The sequence below is a fragment of the Crotalus tigris genome, unplaced genomic scaffold, assembly GCF_016545835.1.
Source record: "Crotalus tigris isolate CLP2741 ecotype Arizona unplaced genomic scaffold, ASM1654583v1 scf7180000018829.1913635, whole genome shotgun sequence".
NCBI classification, from domain to species: Eukaryota; Metazoa; Chordata; class Lepidosauria; order Squamata; family Viperidae; genus Crotalus; species Crotalus tigris.
The window spans coordinates 1,633,054-1,645,066 of record NW_024097219.1 but is presented as its reverse complement, the minus strand read 5'-3'; the positions used below and the strand labels follow the sequence as shown (position 1 = coordinate 1,645,066).

Here is a 12,013-nt window from a genome sequence, read left to right as displayed (position 1 = left end):
CAGACCAACCTACCTCACAGGGAAAAACAGGAGAAAAGAATGCTATATATGCCATCTTGGGCTAATTTGTAAATTTTACACTCGCTGAGGTTGAGAAACACTAAGTGACATGTCATGATAGGAAAAAAACAAGTCAGCCCTCATCCATGACTGAGTTTAGGCTAATCCTGCTCTCTCTCAGCCCCGCTTACCTTATAAGGCTGTTTCAGTGGGGAAAAATTGGAGGGCAGTGAGGTGTCTACTACCTTGAGCTCCTGGAGGAAAGGTGGGATACGAATCCAATAAAATAAATGCTTAATGGACATTTGCCCTCACGTCCACCCTGCCTACATAGATAGAGTAGGGGGCTGGGAAAAGGTATTTCAACCTTTGGAGTTCCCTCCCTGCCAAAATTTTTGGTTTTCAGATCCTAGGCCTAGTTCCACCCAAACAGTGCAGAACCTGCTTCAAGCTTTGTCTCCAGTTCTGATTGCCACACTTGAACATGATTCAGATACATTCAAACAGGTTCAAAGAAGGGAAAGAAAAGTGTCAGGGGCACAAAATTACATCCTACAATAAATAAATGACTTATGTTTAACTGTTGTGGAGAAATACAATCCTATCATCAAATGCATGGATGTGCTCATCATGTGTAACAAAGCCAGAACATACTCTCCCTCATCTACAGTGTAAGAAGACATGTACTAATGACTTTGCTGCAGGAATAAAAATTTCATTTATATATAAGAATAAATTCTTAATAGTACAAGTGGTTCAATAATGGAATCATGACCTAAAGAGACAGCTGTTTCTCAGTCAAGGTAAAGTCTGAAACAATTTAAAATGGATTCCTGCATCAAGAAAAAATGGTTTGAATGGCCTAAATGAGCCATTGCCTGGAATTTATAATGGTTCACGCTCTACTGTTATTCCTTCTGTTGTCTGTAGCTGTAATCCACCATTGTTCGTGTGTGTGTGTGTGTGTGTGTGTGTGTGTGTGTGTGTGTTTTCAATAAAGTTTTATAAAATTGTGAATTACCTTGAATATTTGTATGGGAAGATACAATGCAGATATCTCTAATGACCTCCATTCCCTATTCCATTCCAAAAGATAAGGATATGCAAGTTTCAAATCCCAGTTGTAAAAAGTACAATTTATGTCTTGGAATGTGCCAATCCAACCATTCCGGGATGGCTCGACATTCTGGTTTTTTACTCAGACACTACAAATCGCTTCCTGTTCTGGAATAATAATTTCCAGTTCTGGTACAAATAAAATCCTCTCCAGTTATAGTACAACTAAAACAACATACAGATATATCTAGAATTTCTTTGAGTATTTGGGACAGGATGAGTATGTTGAAGAACATTTTAAATTCTAAAGGTGATTTCTATCTTAAGAAGTTTTTACTCCTATTTTTACTCCTTCCCTTGTTTTATGTGAATTTATACAGTATACTATTAAATTATATTTTGAGAAGCAGAATTTCCATAAATTATATGGAAGGGACCCTTATTCCATAAATTATATTTGCCTGTTGAGAAAGGGATGTTGGGATTTAATTTACCCATTTTCAGACTTATCACTGAGCATTTATTTTAGCTTCAGTTACTCCTTGAAACAAGGTTTTTCAAAATTTAACTCTTCTTTAGGCTCAGTTGAAAAGTTATTATTAAAGCTACCAAAATCTTGAAAAATATTGGGATCCTTCTCAAGGTAAGTTTATGCTGCAAGAAATATATGGAAAAGATCAACTCTAAGATCAATTAAGATCAACTCTAATTAAGAATAATGGGAGACATATTCAGTTCCTTAAAACATGATTACCTTAGACCAAAGTAGCTCTGTTAAAGGAGTTTTAAAACTTTATAAAATTTAAGAATTTGATTTATTTCAGAATTCTCCTTGATAGCTTTGAACCATTTACTGAATCATTTATTATTTGGACTTGAATACCACTGCTTCTGAAAGTCTGCATTTAATAAAGAACTTGGAAGAATTATCTGATGTTCTCAAATGAGTAAGAGGGCAATAATATTTATATGATCTTTTGATCTGAATGTCCTGTTCTAGCAAATGACAGATTGTTTTTAAAACTGAAAAATGTGTCTTCTGATAAAAATGTGGTTAATACAACAAGAAAAAAGTACTTTTTCTTCTACAGGAATACTGCATCCCAAAGCATATTCAGCAATGGTTTGTTATGGTTGTCTTGCTTTTTCTTATGGTGGATTACAGTTAGAATATGGAATATTAATTCATTACAATTTTGGCTTATTCTATTCTATTTCTTGCCATAGTAAAGGTCAAAAATCACAGAACTGTCAAATTGCCTTAGTCAACTGCTGCTTCAGTAATAAAAAATATTTTAATCGTATTTTTGTTGTGTTTTTTTGTATTGCTGTTGTGTTAGTTGTTATGCACCCAGAATTATTTAAGATGGGTAGCCATATAAATTGTCTAAATAAAGAAATACTCACACTCGTTTTTATATCTCCCATAGTCAACATTTATCAAGGCATCAAAAATTGTAATTCCTTTATACACAGGGATTTATCAACACTGAAATTATACAATGCTGGAAAGATAAAGGTACTCCTGGTTAGTAGAGTAGACTCTGATATATGTGTTTGTCAATAATGTGAATTATTCTTTTGTTGACAGTGGGTCAAGGCAGAGAACTTTTGATTAAAGTAGTCTAATTGTCTGGAGTTGTTTGTTTTATGGTACAAAGTATTTTTTACCATTATTTTTCACTTTTTACTTTTGTCACTAAAAGAGTTAAAAGCAATAAAAGCAGTAAACAATGCTATATTCTTATTTAACTTCTGTCACATATTCTTCCATATGACAACATTAACGCATGATGAAACATATTAGGATTCAGTCATCAGTGGAACAAATATACATAAAATGGAGTTGTCTAGAGCTAGGATTTTGATTTAAAAGTTGATTTAAGACAATAGTTTGACAGGAGTTCTTCAACACCCCTCTTTGGTAGCCAGAAAGAACATAGGAGGAGAAGATCAGATTATCAAATACCTATAAAACCGTACTTGAAAAGGAGACTAATGCTCTGCCTACTAACTAGACCATTGGTTTGCCTGATGTTTTAAGAATTAATTTACACCAAGTAGATATGATGTTCCGTATGATGTTATTCTCAATCTAAAATCAGATATTCCAAAAGTATGTAGCCAATGAGTTATGATTTTTAACACATCTGGCAAGACCAGCAAGCAAACTATGAAGGGAAATGCAACAATTAATCAACAAATGATTAATAATACTGGGAATAAACTGCAGTCAGAATTCCACTTACCTGTTGGTGCTAGGTAGCTGATGAGGTGCGGTAGGAGGACCCAAGGAACCACTGCAGTGCCCATTGCAGGGATGGGTGCAGCCTACAGGAGGTGGAATCTTCAGGAGTGGCACATTGGCAGTGGGTAAGTGTGGGCTCTTACAAGATCCAGTAGGAGGGGACTCTGCTCCTGGTTTAGGGGCCGGTGAATGTGGACTAAGGGCTGGTGTAGGAAATGGGGCCGCCTGCGGTGAAGAACTCAAGTGAACATGAGGAGGAGAGCTGTAGGGCCCAGTGTGGGCAGGCATCTGCTTTGCAGGAAGGAGTGCCGGTGGCTGTGAGGGGAGGCCTGTGGGGCTGTTGGGTGGAGCAGTGAGGTCCACATGCCGGTGGTGCTCCGAGGAGTGGAAGGCCTCTCCTGCAGCCAGATGGGAACAAGGTAATGTTAGGTCTAATCCTTCAAGCAGAAATTTTCATGAATTATGGAGAGGATAAAAATATCCTGAGTCACTAAGCTCATACATCAAATACACCCCACCATATACTACTGTTTCCTTCTGTAATATATCAAAGGGTCTAAGGCTACATATCTAGACACCACAGTAAAATCCAACCCAACACCATGTTCAACTTGGCATTTCCACAAGTGACATTTCTCCCAGAGCATTTTAGAAAGTCCAACCCAATACAGGACATAAAGGATGCTTTAAGTTCTAAGCCCATTCAATAACCCACACAGATGGGTAAAGAAGTCAACCATGGCTTGTTTGAATCTGTCACACAAAAGCCCCAAATTCAACCAAAAGAAAAAGGCTCTCTCTAGTCCAGGAGGAAGAAAGAGCCTTCAACTGGGAACCCAACAATATAGTGGTGTTTTTTGCCCTGCCAATTTGGTCTGTTGGCCTTCCCTTGGCCCTGCATATACAGACCTGGCGGGGTGGGTCTCCGACACATGCTCTTGAACTGCTTGGGAAGCGTTTTGCAGAAGTCGAGTGAGGTAGGCAGAGGAGAGTCTGGGGTGCCGCTGGGAGCTGGGGTGAGCGCGTGGCTGTAAGGACAGGCTTTGAGCCCACCTCCTACAGCAGGGGCCTGGTTGACACACTCCGGAGGAAGGCCGGGGTGCTTGTCACCTGAAACGGAGTCAGAAATGGAGCTGGCTGCTCTCCAGGCCCCTAGCTCACCTCCCCACTTGTGGAATCTTTTCCTGGTCCAAGATCATAGAGGCCTTTGGAGATAAACCTAGTAAGCAGAAGCTTTCCTATGAGCATTACTTGGCCCCAAGAGAAGACACTTTACTTTTTCTGGACCAGCAGATGTAAACACTTTCTTAATATAATTGTACAATATCTATCCCCGGAACTGACAAAAGCCTCCATGAAGAAGCTATGAGGAAAATTCCACTACCAAAAGGGAGAAAACAAGCACTAGTCCAGGGCCAACATGAACTCACCTGGTACAACAGGTGTTCCCCCAAAGGAGCTCCCTTGAGCTGCCCCATTTGCATGCTGGGAGTTCCAGAGTCCCGAGAGTTTGTGCGCGGACAGGAAGGAGCTAGGGTCCCAGTCTCCCGAGTTCCCGTGGCACGAGGATGATGAAGATGAAGACGAAGAGGAGTGGGAGCCTGCCCCGCAGGATTGTGACTTACAGGCTGTATGTGACAGTGAGACCTGGGAAGAGAGTTGATGGCTAAGTAGCCACTCATTCCAATTTATCACCTTTGTCTGGGAAAGTAAGCTGCTGACTAATGTATGTGGGAATGTAACGTTGGACCAATGTTTTTTCCTCCTCAGTAGCGTCCTTTAGAGCAATAGCACAAAAGAGTAAAATTGCAGGCTCTTTGGGGTGAGGACAGACAGACCTGTCTAGTCTTGCCTTTTACTGCATTTCCTTTTTTACTACCAAAAAAGAAACAGTGACCAAAAAGAAGACCCAAAGCCTATAACTGCTCAAAAATGTCACAGCTGGCAACTCTCACAACCTTGCCCCAAAGCAATTAGAATTGTGTTCATCAAGTTTGAGAATGCCAAAATCCAGAGTAAGCTTTGATACAGATATTACCCTTTGTTACCCAACGGCAACTGATTGGAGTGGGTCACGGGGCCTTCAAATATTTCTCTATAGTTCAATGCTTACCGCCAGAGCCTGTTCCTGGACTGCTCTTCTTTCTTCCTCTTCTACACTCTGCCTACAGCTTTGGCAGATCCACAGGGGCATCTCTCCCAGAAGGTTCTGCACCAATGTTGGTACAAAGTCTGGGGGCAGCCGCTCACCTGGGGAGACCAGCCCATTATGGGATGGCCCTCCCCAGTCTTTGCGCTCCCGATGGCAGAGCAAGCAGCATGTCTGCACCGACTGGTTGGAAGTAGGCAGCACCTGCAGCAGAACAACAAAAACATACTCAGGGCACATTGCTCAGAGGAAGCATCCAGACAGACATTTTTCTCAAGGTACATAACTACGGTGCCTTGCTGAAGCTCTACGTGATTTGCAAAATGCATTGGTCTAAGAAGTGATCTGCCTCAAAACCCTGAGGCAGTTATGTCTGCTAAAAGTGTGATTGTTTCAAAGGCTTATTTGGATTGTCTGCACCGAAGCATAGATTGAACAAGCTCTGGATCTGCTGCTAAAATAAAGAGACTGGACAAGCAGACAACCTATGAAACCTTTGAAGAAGTTATGCTGAGTCTTCTGGAGAAGGGGTCTCCAACCTTGGCAACTTTAAGATTTATGGACTTTAACTCCCAGAATTCCCCAGCTACCATGTCTGGCTGAAGAATTCTGGGAGTTGAAGTCCACAAGTTGCCAAAGTTGGAGACCCCTGTTTTGGAGGATGCAACTACTTCAATGCTTCAAGGACCAACACACACCAATACATTTTGTAAAAGTATCCCTTCAAATGCCTTTCAATTTCTGTCTCAGCCTAGTATGCTGCCCCCCCCCCATCACATATACATATTTTCAGGGCTATGTCAAGGATCCTTGGGCTCAGTCTATTCTTTATTTTTTTTAATTCAATTTATATGGCCACCGAGCTCAAATAAGTGAATCTGACCCTTTACTTGATATTTAGTGTGAGTGAAGATGGAAGAACAGTTGCAACACACAAGAAAGAGAGATCTTCTCCTTGCTCTTCCTTTTCTTCCTCCCATACCACAAGACCCAGCCTTCAACTCCCTGCCTGGCCCCGGGGTGGAAGCTTGGCAACAAATTGGACAAATTGTGAAGAAAGGGCAACAAGCATGAAGCAGGCTGCACTGCCTCCTACTAAGCAAAAAACCTGGGACAATAGGCTGTGCACTGAATGGCTTTTGGAAAGCAGATGGCCTGTCTCAGTCCCAGGTGACTCAAAGCGCAAAGAATACATTAGCGAGAGACAGAAGGCATGCTGGTCTGTGCTTCTCATAACGTCTTTAGGAACAGGTGTGCTCAGGCACTGAGATGGCCAATCAAAGTGACAAGGGAAAAATTTGGTATTGTAGCAAAATCTGGAAACATCAGATCATACATGGTCAATCAATCACACCCGCACAATAGAAAAAAAGCAAACTAGCCAAACAAATAAATAAATCTACTTCTATTGATTTGCCAGAAGGCAAGTAATTTTTTCAGCCCAAACTGTCCATTGTTCACCCAAGATAACCTAACTTATGAGGGACATAAGCTAGCCAAGTTTCGGAGTACTGTCATTAAGAACGCTCAAATTATAGACATTAAAAATGTTGCACTAATGGCAGCTGTAAACTTCTTTTGAAATATTTCTCAAGCTAATTTAAACTGGCTTTTCTCAGGTAGGCTAAATTTTCCACAATTCCCAGCGGATCCAACACATCTGGAGAACACCTGATTGCCTCATCTATTAGATGAAGGCTCATCTATTAAATATTGAAGGCTACTTTGATGAAAACCAATACCCTATATTTATCTGAACTTAAGATAATGTCTCACATCATTAAAAAGAAAAAGGAGAAAAGAGAGATCTGCCTCCATTATTGTATTTCTCAGAGAGAATTATTTTTCCATTTTAAAGATACATTGCAGCAAAAATCCTTTAATATAATATTTATTCCAAAAGTTTTAAAACCAGTCTGGCTTACAGATCTTCTAATAATAATAATAATAATAATACCACTTCTCATGCTTCACCGATGAGTAAAAATAAAGCATTAGTTATATAATACAAAGCAGTATTGCCTAGAGAAAAAAAAGTCATAGGTCCTCATAAATTCTTATAGATTTCGCAAAGTTTTAGCTTTCTGGTACAATGCCATCTCATGTCTTGCTCTCTTGTCGTTATTTTTAACGATAGCTATATGGAACCCTTTTCTCTGGTTAAATGAGGTAAAGGTCTATTCCAGAGTATTTCTACTCACTTTTAGTGAGTTTTCTATTGATTAAAGAATTGGGACCTTGGCAAAACCCTTTCATCTTTATTTATTAATTAAATTATTAACTTGATTATTTTTCCTCTATTAGGCCTCAAATGAAGCTAAGTATCACCAACTAAACAGTTGCTATAGGTCTGATTTGTCTGTTTATCACAGGCCTGATTCAAGTATTCCCTGTGTACTTGTATTACTGTACCAGATTTTATCTGAAGACATATATATGCTGCTACATTCACATATTATATGTCAGAATACTAACTCTGAAGCTTTCTGCTGAAAATAGCAGAGAGCCATTGAAATGGGCTAAAATGTGTTTATATATAGGCAGCCTAGACTATGTACAGTCATGCTTCAAAATCATAGTTGCTGTTCTTTTTCCATGCACGCAGCTTGAATTGAGCATTCCCCTATCTTTGCAATTCTTCAGGCAGACTAATCAGCATATCCAGTTCTGACTCAGTACTCTATTTTGCCTCTTCCTAGTTCAAACAGATTGTCTAATTTTAAAGAAAACATTCTTAAGCACAGAAATCACAATCTGTAACAGCCTCATTTGTAGATGCTGATGCTGATATAATTAAAAAAGCTATGAAAGTTAATGAAGGAAGTGGTAAGTGATGTCACAGGGATCAACCAATCAGAGGCAAGCCTCTGTAGAAAGAGGAAATGTTATTTTCCCCAATGAAAGATTCTGAAGGGGAATTTCCATGCACGTATAAAACATTAATGATATAGTACAATAGTATAAGACCATCCCTTGTGCTTTGAAGGAGAAAGTAAAATAATCTGGACCCAGCCCCTTCTCCCATCCACACACACCATACTAGTCATGCATGCAAAGGTTATCTAAGGTTTATCAATTCAATCATCTAAATTCCTCCACATAAGGGGAATCTGGGCTAATTGAGACACCCACTATATAGAAGAGTTCTGCACACATATATTGGTATACATGACTTTTCATAATTTTTTTTTAATTTCCAAAGTTAAAATACAGAATCCCAAAAAAGAAAGAAAAAGAAAATACAGAAGGCAAAAATAAAGACGAAGAAAAAAAGTGTATAAAACAAAATATTAAACATACACATAAAAATATCCCCCCTGGTAGAATACTGATAAATATATTTCAGCAACAATAGTTCTCATCCCCCTGCAAAACAGGCCCACAGTTTATGAACTTCTACATCTATAGTTGCAAAATGGCTATACATTATAAAATATCACAAATATCAAAATCTATTATCAATCAAGCAATTTGACCTATCATCTATCTACTATTTTTTTTTAAAAAAAACTAATTAACAAGTACTCCCAAACAACAAGCCAAACTTCAAAACCCTCTGTTAACAGGTACTCCCAAACAACAAAGCTAAACTTCAAAACCCTCTATCTCACAGAAAGTCCACAATCAGCCTCTAGTCTTTCATAAACATTGCAATCAGTGTAACCAGTGTCTCTGATCCATTCAGGATCAAATACCATTGATTGATTCTTGGTAATAAAAACAACTCTTTCCAGTTTACTATATTTTTCTTTAAAATTATACATGGAATCTTTCCTAACAGCTGCTTCTCACTCCCCCAAAAGTAGGTCTCCATTGAAGATATCTTCATTAATGCTTGTTCAGTAAATTTTCCTGCAAATGGGAACATCACGTCTTTTGACTGTTGTCTTCTAGTTATACATAATGGCTCTATTGCACAACTCCATCAACTTTCCTAAGACATTCCTGTTTGTTAATGCCGCCTTTAGCTTCCTCTACCACAGGGGTGTCAAACTGCCCGCCCGCGGGCCAGATGCATCATAGCAAAACCGCGCCCACCCCATTGCCGGCAATGGAAAAAAAGTCGTGATACGTCGCCACATGTCACGTGACATTGCGAGTTTGACAGCCCTGCTCTAGCAAATCTCCAGTTTTCAAGCAAAACTCCTCTTTCAAATCTATTAACAGGGAATTTATTTCCAATCCATCCAACTGCATGGCTGATTTAACTGCTGTTGACTATATCTAGATGTCTTCTTTAGGATGATTTGAAATTGTGACAAATTCATCAAACCTTTTATCTAATTTTTCATTTAAAATGTGTAAGTTGACAAACATTTTTCTTCAAAAGTTTCCAAGAAGGTTTTAACATTAAACTCATCTGAGTACCATCTGTTTTTTTATATCTGGGGGGGGGGTTATAGAACATATATAAAGTATAATAGTCAAAGCTCTGAATATATTATTACTTTCGTTTTATAAAATCTGAATCTCTCTTATAACCAAGCTTTCACAGCAGAATGTAAACGGTTCTTTTTCAGGGACAAAAAAAGTAGATGTTCCATAACAAATTAACCACAGAAGAAGCTAAGATAATGATTCTGAGAGCAGAGAGTTTAAAAAAAAAAAGGGGGGGGAAAGGGGAAATTACTGTCATTTTAAAAATAAAAAGACAAGAATATATACAAAAGTAAAATGAAGCAAGAGAGTTCTTTTCGAAAAACTAGTAAAATACAAAATCCTTAGAGTAAAAACCTGGTATAAATCAGATCCAATCACTTTCACTGCAAAAAAAAAAAAAAGCACCCAATGCCACCGATTTCTTTGTGGCATAAGTATTTTAAAGCTCTGAAATAAGATGATGAAATTTTACGTCTGTAATCAAGCAAAAGGGTAGGCAAATTAGCATTCACCCAGGCTATTAATAATTAAGCTTCAAAAAGTGATATTAAAAACTGAGATGCGCTTAAAAATACAAACAGCTGCAGGAAAAGATGAAGACCCTCTGGCCGCTCTTATTGAGAGCTGCAGTCCTCCAGATTTCTCTTCCCAGGCAAGTACACAGTCATAGTGGGTCATTCAAAGTTACTCCCATTCAAAACTGGGGAGCGTGCTGCCAAAGAGCTATCTTTGGTATCAAATCAGCTATTTGTCAGCAAGGATGAAGAAAAAACGCCCCATCATTCAACGCATCCTTTTTTGAGAGATCCCACACAGGTATACATGACAATACCTCATGTCTCTTGAGTGTATCAGCAATGGAAAGATGCAAGATTAGATCTCATCGTTCCGTGGCCCCTTCTTGCTTTCTTTGAATAAATGAGAACTTTTGTCTCCATCATCCCATGGCTCCTTGCATAAAGTATTTATTTATGCAATTTATCCACTGCTTCGACTCTAGTGGACTCTTATGCAGTCTACAAACATTAAAATAATAACAGTAATAAATAATACACTATATTAAATTATTAAAACTAAAAGAGGGGTATAGAAAGCACTGTTTCCATGTAATATCACCAGCCTTGTATTGATATACAACACCAGATTCATCTCTGAATCTTCTTGTTTTCAACCATAATTCCATATATGCTGCTTTGAAGCTTTGAAGAAAGGGTAAGACATAAATGAGAGAGTAAGTTAGCAGACTACTTTTATGAAAAAGCAAATATACAACTATCTTGGTATCATATCATGGCTCCCAAGACTGGTGAAATGTAGGTGAGGATCTTTATATTGGGCCCTAACTTTAATTCAGAAGGAAATTCATTTGAACTAATCAAAAGACATAGATGATATGTCTCAGAATGAAACTCTGTAAAAAAAATGTATCTGAAACTTGATTACGTCATAAATGGTGCCTCAAGTTTCAAAGAAATGAATCATTAACAACATGTATTAGTTTATGTTCTCCCCACTGACTACGCATTAAGGAAATTTCTTAATTTTTCCATATTTCTTCATTTTGCTATAGAGATTATTACTCAGTCAGATCCAACATCTAGCACTTTTCTAAACAATAAGACATTTTGCTTCCACATTAGCCTGTTTTTAGCTGATTACATTTAGCACTGTCAAATATTCACAGTGTTCAATGTTTTTCTAACTTGCTTCTCAATGGACAGAGTACTCCGTTATATAAAAGGCCTCTTATTAAAGTTGTCTACTGTCTGGTTGCTCCTGTTATTTACGCTTCTTTAGAACATGCATAATATCTGTCTAGCGTCATAGAATATATTCTCTCAATACAATGATGAATGCTACCAAAACAGAGCAGTTAACCACTGAAGATAATAGTAAGTAACCTACCTCCAATACTCAAGAATCTTTCATGTTACTTATTCATTCATGTATAGCCCACAGCTATCTTACTACCCAATTTAGGTCATTTGTAGACTTATTTAATATGGGTTTACTTTAAAGTATTGATTTATTGGAGTTTATTTACAAGTCCCTGCATACAACTTTGAGCATTTAATACCAACCAACCCAAACCTTAATCTCTGCATACCATTTTATTTTGGACTTCAAATCCTGAAAATAGCCTTTATAGCAGCTATTTTACACAAATGCTACTGAAAAGA

At 38.2% G+C, this 12,013-nt stretch overlaps 1 protein-coding gene across 3 annotated transcripts in view; it reads right to left on the bottom strand.

Moving 5' to 3' along the window:
* FAM193B (family with sequence similarity 193 member B) overlaps positions 1-12,013 on the bottom strand; it is a 49,958-nt gene that overhangs the window by 18,157 nt on the left and 19,788 nt on the right. For 2 of the 3 annotated variants that reach the window (XM_039356708.1, XM_039356705.1), the window contains exons 2-5: positions 5,418-5,657; positions 4,735-4,951; positions 4,214-4,414; positions 3,306-3,702 (exon numbers count right to left, since the gene is read on the bottom strand). In XM_039356708.1, coding sequence (XP_039212642.1) covers positions 3,306-3,702; positions 4,214-4,414; positions 4,735-4,951; positions 5,418-5,498 — 896 coding nt within the window. In that variant the 5' untranslated portion in view covers positions 5,499-5,657. The remainder of the gene's footprint in view (positions 1-3,305; positions 3,703-4,213; positions 4,415-4,734; positions 4,952-5,417; positions 5,658-12,013) is intronic. The other variant, XM_039356707.1, reaches the window with a different exon arrangement.